This window comes from Carlito syrichta, unplaced genomic scaffold (assembly GCF_000164805.1).
Source record: "Carlito syrichta isolate Samal-C Ts95f unplaced genomic scaffold, Tarsius_syrichta-2.0.1 Scaffold302449, whole genome shotgun sequence".
NCBI lineage: Eukaryota > Metazoa > Chordata > Mammalia > Primates > Tarsiidae > Carlito > Carlito syrichta.
The window spans coordinates 407,174-420,932 of record NW_007246545.1 but is presented as its reverse complement, the minus strand read 5'-3'; the positions used below and the strand labels follow the sequence as shown (position 1 = coordinate 420,932).

Sequence of the window (13,759 nt, the reverse complement as noted above, 5' to 3'; positions counted from 1 at the left end):
ATAGTAAATAATGATCCATACTGGGGAGAAGTTGCCTTCTATTTCTTAACAATATAAGAGATAGCTTTCTTTATTTCAGTGCTTCAAGCTTTTTAAGAAAAGGTAATGGTATAAGTTTGATAAAAATTTTTAAAAACTAAATTTATGAAACTTCTTCCAAAGTATAAAGTAGTTTGTTGTTTATAAACCTTGTTTCTCACTTCTATGTTTCCAATGGGTCACATAAATCAAGCTTAAGTTGGAACATATAGTTACTAGGGAACATGTTTGCATTTACATGGCTTTTGGATGAAGATGCTCTTCTTGAAGAGAGCTCGGGTTCTCTTCTTCCAGTGGCAGGTCTCCATTACCCCATGGCTTGGGAAGCTCTGGACCTAATACCTTCACTTTATCAATGGAAATCTCTGACAAGGTTGGAGTAAGGGCTGCTGCTGGAGGAGGTGTAGCAACAGGAGTAACTGCTGGAGTAGTAAAAGGTGTGATGGCAGGCATTTCACTTCCTAAGTACATATTTTTTTAAAAGACAGGAAAAAGTAAGTCAGTAAACAACTCCATAGGAAGGCAAGATACATTGCTTCAGACATCCCTTAACATTTTGGCATACTGATAATAGTAATAATAACTAATAATGATGATGATAATGGTAGCCATTAATGGGAAAACTCCTACACTAATTTAGTAAAGCATAGACATCACTTATAACACTACTATATACTTAAAGTAGTCCAAGCATCTACTGGATTATGTACTTTAAGAAGTGGCAACCAATTCCCATGCTTCCTTGCAAGAAAAAAATGGTTTACTAAAACCTAGTAAGCAACAAGTAGCATATCTTGACCTATTTAAGCATTAACTTATAAGACAATTATGAAATTTTATTTAATATTGCTAAAATTAAAACTGAGTTATAGGAATACGGTTTCTACCATTTTCAGCAAATACTTCGTCCACAGGAAAAGCCACATCATGAGCTGAATCGCAGGGAGAAGAATCTGGAGTTTTTACTAACACCTGTTCCTTAGGAGGTGATGAGGGTGAGCAGGGAGGTGTTGGCTGTGGGGTAGCCACTGGAGTACATACTCTTGCCTAAAATAAGTTAATAAAACAAGATAAATTGTGCTTATAATCACCTAAGTAAAAGTACTTTGACATAACAGTTTGAGCTCATGCACAGGCTGCATGTGATTTAAATGGATGAGAGGAAAACTGAAGCCTTAAGTACTTTTGTCTCTTCAATGGCTAGCTGTTAGTCTAAGACTGGCCAGCAGAAAGCCTCAGGCAATTGAAATAACTCTGCCTCTGTAGTAGGCCCCAAAGAAGTCAATGCCCTCTTTTAAAACAAAGAGGAAGATTAAACAGATAAAGTTGAAGATCAAACCCAACTACAAACTTGAAGGACAGGCCATGAAACAGAAAGGAAGCATTTTAACTGATGATATTATATCCTTTGTAGCAATGTGAACGCAGCTGGAAGCGATTATTCTTAGTGAATTAACACAAACTGAAAACTGAATACTGCATGTTCTCACTTATAAGTGGGAGCAAAACACTGGGTACACTTGGGCATAAGGATGGGACAACAGAAAATGGGGACTCCTAACGGGGGTGGAGGGAGGAAAATAAGGGTTGAAAAACTACCCACTGGGTATCATGCTTACTACCTGAATAACAGGTTCAACAGAAGCCTAAGCCTCACCATCACACAATATACCTATAAATAAACCTGCACATGTACACCTTGAATCTAAAAAAAATTTTGGTTTAAATCAAACTTTTAGCACAAAATAACACAGCACGTAAAAAGTAATGGAAGGATAAGAAAAGTGGGGATTGGGAAGCGATGAAGACAATAGGGAAATGGAAAGTACTGGGGAAGGAAAAAATTGAACAATTTAACATTAATTTGCTGAATTGGTAGTCATTAAAATGGTTTAGAATTCAAACAGTACAAAAGGATAATAGTGCAAATTATCACTATCCTACTCATCTTTTCTACCCAGCACCCTTCCTTAGAGTTATCAAATAATCTTGACTTAAGTCACTTACTATGTACATTGATTTATCTACAGAATTAATTTCCAGAAGTGCAATTGCTCTGTTAAAGAGCTTAATGTGTTTTTAATTTGAATAGATATTGCCAAATTTCCTGCTATAGGATTTTACTCGTTTACACTACCACCAGAAGGTATAAGAATGCCCATTTCTCCAAGGCTTATCAATACTTCAGAGTTTTACCTATTTGATCCGTAAAACTGGAATTTCAGTAAATTTTTTTCTTATGATTAGTGAGGTTAACTGTCTTCATCTTTTCATAAGTATATGGGCAATTTGTGTGTGGGGGGGTATCTAGTCATTTCCTTTGCCCATTTAAAATATACATTATTTGTCTTTTTCTTTCCATTATAAAAAGTCTTTCTTAGGATGATTAGCTTTTATTCTGTATTATGAGTTGCAAATTAACATGCAATTTAAAGGCATGAAGCATATTAGAAATGCTATAGCATTGCTTAATAATTAACATATTCTTAGTCTTCAGTTTAAAATGAAAGAAATACATGAAGGGAGTGATGGCTCATGCCTATAATCTCAGCATTTTGGGAGGCTGAAGTAGAAGGATCACTTGAGGTCAGAAGTTCAAGACTAGCCTAGGCAACATAGCAAAGTCCCACTTCTACAAAAAAAAAATGTTTTAAAAATAGCAAAATAAAATATATTTAAAAGGTCAAAAAGCTAAGAAAAGTCATGGCAACTCTGAGGATAAGGAATAACAAATCAAGAGGAAAGAAGGAGAGCTTGCCCTACTATATATTCAGTAAGCAAATTTTGGTAAAACCATGGTCAAAACTCTTAAGTATTCTACCACTATCATACAGATAAGACTAAAGTAACAGAGGTTGAGGTTCGAATTCTGGTGTTACCAACTTCAAAATCCAGGCTATTTACACTGGTTTTTCTACATTTTCTAATATAATCACCCTCATGAAAATATATGCAGTACACGGACAAAAATCAAACCAAAGTAATTGACACAGAGAAAAACATAAACCTAACATTTGTACCACATGCATTACTAATGAGCTAATAAAGCACAGATCAAAACTATAGAGCAAATGCTTAGCACACTAATCAAAGGATACCACACCAATCTTTATCAGAGTCAAATACGATAATATATCAACTTTATGTTAAAACAGCGAATGAATTTAAATGTTTTAGCTATATAAAATGTGGTCAATAGGCTACAAATGACTACAAAGTTGTTTTTTTTTAATATATCAATATTTTTAATTTTGATATTGTGGGGTACAGTTAAGGGTTAGGTATACAAATATGCTTCTTTTTTTTGTTTGTTTTTTGAGTTGGGGTCTCACACTGTCGCCCGCTGGAGTGCAGTGGTACACTCACGGCCCACCTCAGCGTCAACCTACTGGGCTCTGGCAATCCTTCCACCTCAGCCTTCCAAGTAGCCAGAACTATACCTGGCTAATTTTGTATTTATTGTAGAGATGAGGTCTTGCCAAGTTGCCCAGGCTGTTCTTGAACCCCCTCGGCTCAGGCAATTCACTCGCCTCAGTCTCCTAAAGTGCTGGGATTATAGGCTGAGCCATTGAGCCCAGCCTGACTATAGAGTTTTAAACGATGGTAATACAGAGCAAATTTTGGCTATGTATGATTTCATGTTGCCATAATAGGTTAGAAATTCTATTTAATATAGTAAGACTAATTAAATAAACAATAAAAGTACCTAAAATATAATTGCTTCTGATGATTAAAAACATCGGTTTATATAACCCAAAGTAACCTCTGATCCTTGGTTACATCTGATTTAAAAAAAAAAAAAAACTGGTGGGCTCGGAGGCTCAGCCTGAAGTCCCAACACTTTGGGAGGCAGAGGCAAGTGGATTGCCTGAGGCTGCAGGTTTGAGACCAGCCCATGCAACTTGTCAAGGCCTCATCTCTAAAACAAATAAAAAATCAGCTGGGCATGGTAGCACACACCTGTAGTTGTGGCTACTTGGAAGGTTGAGGGGGAAGGATTGCCAGAACCCAGTAGGTCTTCGCTGGGGTGGCCATGAGCGTGCCACTGCACTCCAGCCTGGGCGACGGAGTGAGACTCCAACTCAAATTTTAAAAAAAGCCATAAAGAACCGGGCTCGGTGGCTCAGCCTATAATCCCGTGTCTTTGGGAGGCTGAGGTGAGTGGATTGCCTGAGCCCGCGGGTTCAAGACCCACCTGGGCAGTGAGACCTCATCTCTACAATAAATCAAAAAATCAGCCAGGTGTGGTAGCGCATGCCTGTAATTCCGGCTATTCAGAAGGCTGAGGTGGAAGGATCGCCGGAGACCAGCAGGCAAGGCTGCGGTGGCCGGGAGCAGCCACTGCACTCCAGTCTGGGCGACAGAGTGAGACTCCAACTCAAAAAAAAAAAAAAAAAAAAAGCCATAAGGGACATTTTTTGAACAACTGGAAAAATTTGAATATGGTCTCTACATTCTATATTATTAATATATCAATGTTGGCTGGGCATGGTGGCTCACACCTGTAATCCCAGCACTTTGGGAGGCCAAGGCGAGAGAACTGCCTAAGCCAAGGAGTTCGAGGCCAGCCTGGGCAACTTGGCAAGACCTCGTCTCTACAATAAATCAAAAAATTAGTCTGGCATGGTGGAGCATTCCTGTGGTTCCAGCTACTTGGAAGGCTGAGGCAGAAATATTGCCTGAGTCCAGCAGGCTGAGGTCGTGGTAACCATGAGTGTGTCACTACACTCCAGCCTAGGCGCCAGAGTGAGACTCTGACTCAAAAAAAAAAAAAAAAAAAAAATTAAACTTGGGATGTCTTATAATGGAATGCCATTTATGTAAGAAAGCATCTTATTTTTGGAAGATGCTGCTGATGTTTTTGAGGTAAAATGTCATGATGTCTGCATCTGCAACTTTCAATTGGCTTTTAAAGGATATATAATATATAGCACATATAACAACAGATTTATAATATGCCAAAATATTATCAATTGCTGAATACAGATCCTTGAAAAATACAAATTTGGAGTGTTAAGGTCCACTTACACAAGGATTCTTTTTCAACCAAACACGAAACAAAAATACAGTATTCGTGGGATATGGAACCCACATATGTGGAGGGTTAACATTTCTTTTTTTTTATAATCAATATTTTTTATTATGATATTGTGGGATACAGTTAAAGGTTAGGTATACAAATATGCTTTGTTCAGGCACCCTTGTTGCTAAGAGCTGTCTCTTTGTCCCCAGACAGATATTTACTATTGTTAATCCCACCTCCCTTCCCCTCCCCCCCAACAGTTTCCCACCACTGTCAGTCATTTTCTTGGGTTAACATTTCATTTACCTGGGTTCTATAGGGCCAACTGCAGGACTTGAGTATGAGAGGATTTTGGTGTACATAGTGGTCCTGGAACCAATCCCCAATGTACATGGAGGGACAATGAAATAGTAAACGGTACAGATGATCACCGTGTCACACTTTGAACTATTCTACAGATTTAAAAGTTTTTAAAAGAAAATGTTCGGGAAAATGTTACTATTACTTTAACTATAGCAACAAGAGGATAACATAGTGAGACCTTGTCTAAATAAATAGCCTTATTTTTATATAATAATATTTACATAACAACAAAAATCCATAATAAGATTAACAGTCTTATGGTATGCAGTTTAAAATTTACCTATATTTCTGTTCTTTAATAAATGTAACAAAAATTCCCCAGAACTCTAAGTCATGACAGGAGAGTCATTCCTACCCGTAAGAATGTTTCATTTGTTGAAACATCCCCAGAAGCACTTGTAGCAGCAGGTCCTTGCTTCTTTGTTTCTCTGTCACCCAGCATGACAGCAATAATCTCAGCAAGAGCTTCATTCACAAAATGGCTAATCATGTCTGAATTCACAGGAACTCCAGCATCAACAAAAAGCTGTAGAGCACCACTGCTTGTGCCTTCCACTAAAAAATGAAAGAATTTCAGAAATAACTGAGCAAGAAACATGCTTGAAACTCAAACCTTAATTCTTAAAATTTTAGAGATACCAATATATGTGTATATAGGGTGGGAAGAGGAATACAAATGAAAATATAAACATACCTACTTATCATGAAAAAGACTAAGATGATAACTTGCATAACAAACATCCTCTCTAAACAAACCAAATACTGATGAAATATACTTATATGACCTGTTTTTCCCTACTACTATAGAATTTAGTGATAAAAAGGTCTTGCATCCACATTAAATGTCCTCATCTGAAAAAAATCCACATTTTTAAGAGTAGAGCAACAGGAAGCTCTATGACAGATCTTGACCAAAACAAAAGAACACACTAAATATGAAGGCAAACTTTCCTTCTTTCTAGTTTCAGGTACATCAGTTATGAACATTATAGGCTCATCTTCCTAAAACCTCTATAGCAGTTTAGGTGTTTGTTATCAGACGTCCTATGGGTATATTAATTTTCGGAATGGGCTGACTTTTCGCCAACATGTATGTACATACAATTAAGTAAAACATCCTAAAGAGACTTTACTCAACTTTAAGTGGTGAAATTTATAAAGCTCTGTGTGGAAAATATGTGAGCAATGGCCTGTATAATCTGATGGAGAAATAAGTACTCCTTTAGGGTACTCCTTAACTAGTGCAACTATGACAGCAATATCTAGAATTCCCTCAAAAGTGAGAAGTGAGTATAAGCATCTAGGGATCACTTGCTGAGTTATAACAGCAATTTACTCTGGAGTTACCACAGCAGAGACTATTTCAATCCCAAATTTATATTCAACAACGTATGCTGATACATTTCCTTTTTAGTTTCCATAATTCGATGTTTGGGCATGACCAAAAATCAGAGCATCTCTTTTAAAAGGTACAAAAGCTCTATGCAAACACTGGCAAAACAAAAACAAACAAACACGCTTTTACAGAGAAGAGAATGGGATCTAATGACCAATTTGGATATTTTAAAATTTTCATCCAGGAAAACATACATTTTCTTGTAATTGTGTTGTTTATTCTTTTTCTTCTTTTCAAAAAATGGGATAGTAACAGTGGGAAAGAAAACCTGGGGTAGTAACAGTAGAAGCAGGCACATGAGAGATACTAAATAATATGAATTAACCAAGTGTGACAATAAACTGCATGGAGCTGGGATGTAGACTATGGCTGAGTGGGAACTGAGAAAGTGCAAAGAAAACAAAACTGATCAATAACTCCAAGGCTTTAGAGATTGGGTGCTGGGAAAACTGTGATATAATTAGCAAAAATATAGAACAAAGAAAGAGAAGGTTTGGATAGAAAATGAGACACATTTTGGACAGGCCAGGGATGGGATGCCAGTGGAGCATCAAGTGGAATATTCATCAACAGGCAGAACTACAAGTTTTCAGCCAGATGCATGGCTTAGGGGTCATCAACTGACACAGGATAACTAATGGCAAGGGGAACTAGAAAAATATAATAAAGGTCAGAGCACAGAAACTATAAATAAATTTTAGATGAGTAGCAGAAAATAAAATGGGAAAAATGAAGGTCTTGAAAAAGTTAAAAAAAAAAAAACCCAGGAGGAAGAGCAACAGAATAAAGTCTAAGAAGACAAAACCAGTAGAACATTTTATGAATCACAGGTGTCAATAGAGCCCATGCCTGAGCCATCTAGTAAAACAAGAATTTGAAAAAGAGAAGTGTTTCTGAACCAAATGCTGTGAGAAAGAGGTTTCTTGAAGGGGGAGGGCAGAAAGCAAACCCCTAAGGACTAAAGAGAAGGCAGACCATGAGAAATTAAAATCAAAGCAGTAAATACAGACTCTGCTAAATCTTTCCCAAAGTGGGTGCACTATTTGGACTGTTAAAGGATAGTCTATGAGGGAGAAAAAGTCGGTTATTGTGAGACTAGAAAGAAGGAAAAAAAGTAGAGATAATGATACACAGAATTTTTTTTTAAAAAAAAGAACATTTAGTTTTTCTTTTCTTTTCTTTTCTTTTTTTTTTAGTCAGAGTCTCACTCTGTCACCCAGGCTAGAGTGCAGTGGCACACTCACAGCCACCACATCCTTGACCCACTGGGCTCAGACAATCCTTCTGCCTTGCCTTCCAAGTAGCTGGAACCACAGGTGTGCGCCACAACGCCTGGTTAATTTTTAAAATTTATTGTAAGGACAAGGTCTCACCAAGCTGCCTAGGCTGGTCTGGAACCCCCGTCATCAGGCAATCCTCTAACCTCTGCCTTCTGAATTGCTGGGATTAGAGGCGTGAGCCACCACGCCCAGCTGACAAAGAACTTTATACTCAATAATATTAAAACACAAACTCCAATTTAAAAATGGGCACAAGATTTGAAAAGATACTTCACCAAATATACAGATGGCAAAAAGCACATGAAAAGGTGCACATCATTAGCCATCATTAATAATTACACTACTTAGTTATTAATATAATTAGGGAAATGCAAATAAAAACCACAATGAGCCATTTCCACATATGTTTGGAACAGCTAGAACTAATACTGACAACAACAAGTGTTGGAGAGGATATGGAGCAACAGGAATTCTCATATACTTCTGGGTGAAATGCAAAATAGTGCACCCACTTTGGGAAAAATTTAGCAGTTTCTTATGAAGTGAAACATTTACTTATCATATTACCAACCAAAATTAAAAGATGTATCTAAATGAAGATTTGTTTGCAAATGTTCATAGCAGCTTAATCCATAACAGCCAAAACTAAAAGACTATAAATGTGTATCAGCTGGCAAATGGGCTAATAAATAATGATATAGCTACACAGTATAATACTACATGCAATAGCATGATCATCAAAACAGTATGCTAAATGAAAGAAGCTAGCCAGTAAACGACTAAATAGTCTATGGTTACATATGTATGAAATTCTAAAGGATTGACAATGGCGGGAAACTATGGGGGGGAAAGAGAGGGACAGGGAGGTGAGATTAACGGTAGTCAATATCTGTCTGGGGAAGTGGGGCACACACCTCATCAACAAGAGTACCTGCACAATGCATATCTGTATACCTAACACTTAACTGTACCCCACAATTTTAAAATAAAAAATATAATTAAAAATAAATAAATAAAAGAAATTCTAGAAAAGATAAAAATACAGTGAGGCCAATGGGCACGAGTAGGGGGTAAGAAATGGACTGCAAAGTGGCATACTGGAACTTGAGGGAATGATGGAAATGTTTTTGTATCTCATGTATAGCTAGTGTATAGCTATGTATATTTCTCAAAATTTGTCAAACTATACATTAAGAATTGGTGAATTTCATGGCAAGTAAACTAAACCTCAAAAAGCTCATGGAAAAGAGGGAGGAGGGAAAAAAGAGAAAAGGGGGAGGAGGAGGAAGAGGAGGAGAAAGAAATTTTTTTTTAATGGAGAAGAGGAGAAGGGGAAAGATACAGAGGAAGAAAGAGGAAAAGAATGGCATGGGCTCCATAAAGAGGCTCATTTCACCATTCCACGAATACTTAAACTCTTATGAGGTGCTAGTCAAGGACTAGGCACTAAAGGATAAACAGCATTAATCCTGAGTTGTATATAGATAGTGAGTGAGACAGATATGTAAACCAACCATAACATAATCTGATAATTACTTTAGCAAAAACATATATAAATTAATATGGGAATAAAAGATTTGAGGTGGGAGATACAGAGAATGGCTTAATAATCTGAAAGCTGCATTATGAAATAAGGGGTGAGAGAGAATCAGCCATCACCACAGGGAAGTACAGGGAGATGAGATTGGAAGAGCTTATCTTTTGTCACTTGGAGGAATTACTTGACCTCTGGAACATATAAATCCACAACAGACTAAAGGTTTTGTCCTTTAATAATAACAATGTCACTTACCAATGTCAGAAGTCAGTGGTTCGCTTGCCTCACTGACTGAAACACTGACATCAGGTATGGCATGTTGCTGGATTGGAAAGAGCCCAGAGATAATTCTTGACATTATTTCTTGTTCTACCCTGGGGGGATAAAAGTTAATATTCCTAAATTTAATTGAAATGTATAAAATGTTAGACATACTACACTTAAAAATAAACTTTACCCATGGACACAAACATTTACATGTGAAAGCAGTTAAATATGAAAAACTAAATCTGGAAAAAAGAAAAATATAAAATGTTATCTCCTAAACAAGATAAACCGCATGAAACTGAATCTCTTTATGGGACATAGTTCATAAAATCAAATTGAAATCTTTCAGATTAGTCTAATGAAAAGCTAATTTAACTCCTAAATTAAAATACTATGGGTCGATGATGAATTGGTATATTATACACCGAAACTGTCTCATTCCCACTTTGAAAGCATGCATATAAAACCATGTAAGATCAGAGCTAGAAAAGAAGTCCAGTTGCCCTCTCTTCAAGGAACTAAATATAAAGGCTGTGATACAGGGTACCTTTCCTTTTAACACGCCTGTAATCCCAACACTTTGGGAAGCCTAGGTAGCAGGACAGCTGGAGCCCAAGAGTTCAAGAGCAGCCTGGGCAACACAGCAAGACCTTGTCTCTACAAAATAAATATTTCTAAAAATTGGCGGGGCACGGTGGCACACGACTGTAATCCCAGCTACTCAGGAGGCTGAAGCAGAAGGATCTCTTGAGCCCAGGAGGTTGAGTCTACAGTGAACCTGACAGTGCCACAGCACTCCAACCACAGCGACAGAGTGAGAAGCCTAGTCAAAAATTAATAAATAAATATTTTTAGGTCATTTTCAGGAAGGGGAAGGGGAACACAATAGGAGACTTTTCTGGTACATTTATTTAGAGCAACTCATAGACGTCTTTAAAAATATTATTAAGCAAATAATCAAAGATATAATCAAAAAATAATTTTCACTGCAGAAAATATATAAAAATTATTTAAAAATTAATAAGGCTCATTCTCAAACCTATATTCAGGGATAAACATAGTTAATTTGGTATATATGCTTTTTAAACTCTTGTTCAATGTATATTTATTTTTGAGTAAGTTCTTGGGGTTACATTGTTAGTATCCTGCTTTGTTTATATACCAGTATAGTATTAATACCTTGCTTTGCTTATATACCATTATGGTATGAATATCTTTTAACATCATTAAATATTCTTCTAAATCTAAATTTTAGTAACTATATTAATATTCAGTCATTTTGTTTACTTCATAACTTCCTTAAGGCTTCTCACAAGTAAAAATAGAGATAATATTAGAGTTCATTTTATATTCTTATGCAACATGTAATAACAAATTATAATTGTTGGTATAATATGTAATAATTGTAATATGTAAACAATTGTAACATGTAACAATCATTACACATTATGACTTATTGTTTGTAAGTATGCAAGAAACTCAAAACAATGCCTCCTTGTAGTGCTAGGTATGGTATGACCTAGCAACAGAACCATTAACTATTTCCTTAGGATACATTTCTGGAAGGGAATCACTGGATTAAAGAATACGTACATTTTTTTTTTAAGTTGTAGTCTCACTCTGTTGCCCAGACTGGAGTGCAGTGGCACGTTCCCAGCCACCGCAGCCTCGACCTACTGGGCTCCGGCAATCCTTCTGCCTCAGCCTTCCAAGCAGCTGGAACTACAGGCGCGCGCTACCACACCCGGCTAATTTTTGATTTATTGTAGAGATGAGGTCTCGCCAAGTTGCCAAGGCGGGTCTTGAACCCGTGGGCTCAGGCAAACCACTCACCTCAGTCTTCCAAAGCGCTGGGATTACAGGCTGAGCCACCGAGCCCAGCCAGAATATGTACATTTTTAAGGCTTCTGTTACTTAACATGAGTCTCCTTTGCTGTAGTAGGCAGCTTAAGTACAAATACTCAAGGACAGAAACAATATCTCTAACAATTAGTTAAGTTCTCAGCATTACATCAAATACATTCCAGCGACTAAAGCAAAGAAAGTTTAATAAACAAAAGAAAACAGAGAAGATTTTTCAACCAAAATTTAATACTATTCATTTATATTTTATTCATACCAGTACCACTGTAAACTCACCACCGAATTAAGCTATTTTCCAATGTTTCTTTTCTCTCAATCACTTTATCCAGAATATCAGCAGTAGGCTGAAGGGTAGAAGCAACTGGTGGAAATGGAGGACCATTATATTTTGTAGCATCAACTTTAACACTTCTGTTAAACTCTAGAACTGGTTCAGAGTCTGGAATTTCATCATGTTCTTCCTCTTCCTGGTAACAGTAAAAACAAAGTATTATATTCATGTATCTGTTTAATATTTACTGAGTACCAATGATAAGTAGGAAAATTAATCAACACTTCTAAATTAATTAACAGTATTTCTAATTAGATAGCATCACACTAACTAACATATATACAACTGGCAAAAATACATATCAGATTGAAAAAATTTTAATTACACCATTAGTTTAACTTTTTAAAACCCAATATTCATTTTATACAATCATAAAATAAACTAGAATTTTATTCCTGCATAAAGCATTATTAACATTTCCCTCTAGAAATTTATAAACTTAATTTACCATCAAAAAAAACAAAACTAATGCTTTCAAATATCACTGTTTGCTCTTTCAGAACCTGTAATTTACCTTTAAATATGCAATTAGACCATCTTACACATTATTTGTATCATCACATCATGATCAAAATAGTTATTTCTGGAATTTTAAAACTTTTTGCTATGAAAAATATCACACGTGCTTAAAAGTAAACACAATAACGCCCATATACTATATCTGCTCTATATAAATAACATGAAGCATGTAATTATCAATTCATGGTTAACTTCGTGTCATCTAGACTGTCCCGCATTCACTTTCCTCTTCACTCATTTTGCAATAAATCACAGATTATCATTTTGTCTATAAATAATTCAATATATATCTTTTTAAAAGTTCAGTTTCTTTAAATATTGTAACTCAATAATATCCCATTGAAAAATCAAGTCCACAGCTAATAAGTGGCAGAAGAAGGACAGGAACACTTGTCTTTGAACTCCAAGTCCTTTGCTATTTCTACAACTGCTTCTTTCACCTATAAATTGAATAAACAGTTATATAATATCCTTGTTAGGCATTAGGACTATAAAGGTGAATAAGGTCTCTGCCTTCAAATACTCACATGAGAAAAGTCATGCCTTAGGGCAAATAACAATACATTGCATAGCTCTGCATATTCTAAAATTTGATTTCATTTTATAATTAACAAAACTGTTCTTAGCTCTGAAAGTCAAAGAAACATGAAGAAATGTCTTCTTGAAAGTCTACTGACATAACATTCAAGTAGTTCCGATGTCCTACGATCTTTTCTTCCATACTTTATATTTTGCTTCCCCTTTTTTTCCCTCCTATTTTACTATTTCTGTCATTTCTATAACTCTTCCTTCCACATGGGATCTTCTCTTGGATTTTAAACTTCTTACTTTTTTCTCAATATAACTAATGACCTTGCCACTAATCCAGAAATAAAAATAGATTAAAGTAATGGAATCAAGAAAAGAACAGACTGGAGGGAGGGAAGCCAAAGGAAATTAAAAGAAAGAAGAAAGCAGGAAATAGGAATGATAAGATCTAGGTGGGAAACAGCAGACAATCATTATGTTTCATGGAGGCAGACAGATGATAAACATCAAAGACAATACAGTACTAACAGTAACAACTATATAATTTTTAAAAATAAAAATATATTTACACCCAGCGTGGTGGCTCAAGCCTGTAATTCCAGCACTTTGGAGG

The 13,759-nt window shown here is 36.1% G+C and overlaps 1 protein-coding gene across 1 annotated transcript in view; it reads right to left on the bottom strand.

The window, feature by feature from the left end:
* The window catches only part of KIAA0586 (KIAA0586 ortholog), a 110,441-nt gene that overhangs the window by 55,102 nt on the left and 41,580 nt on the right, over positions 1-13,759 (bottom strand). The window contains exons 20-24 of the mRNA XM_008056687.2: positions 12,045-12,235; positions 9,894-10,012; positions 5,781-5,980; positions 927-1,086; positions 278-500 (exon numbers count right to left, since the gene is read on the bottom strand). Coding sequence (XP_008054878.1) covers positions 278-500; positions 927-1,086; positions 5,781-5,980; positions 9,894-10,012; positions 12,045-12,235 — 893 coding nt within the window. The remainder of the gene's footprint in view (positions 1-277; positions 501-926; positions 1,087-5,780; positions 5,981-9,893; positions 10,013-12,044; positions 12,236-13,759) is intronic.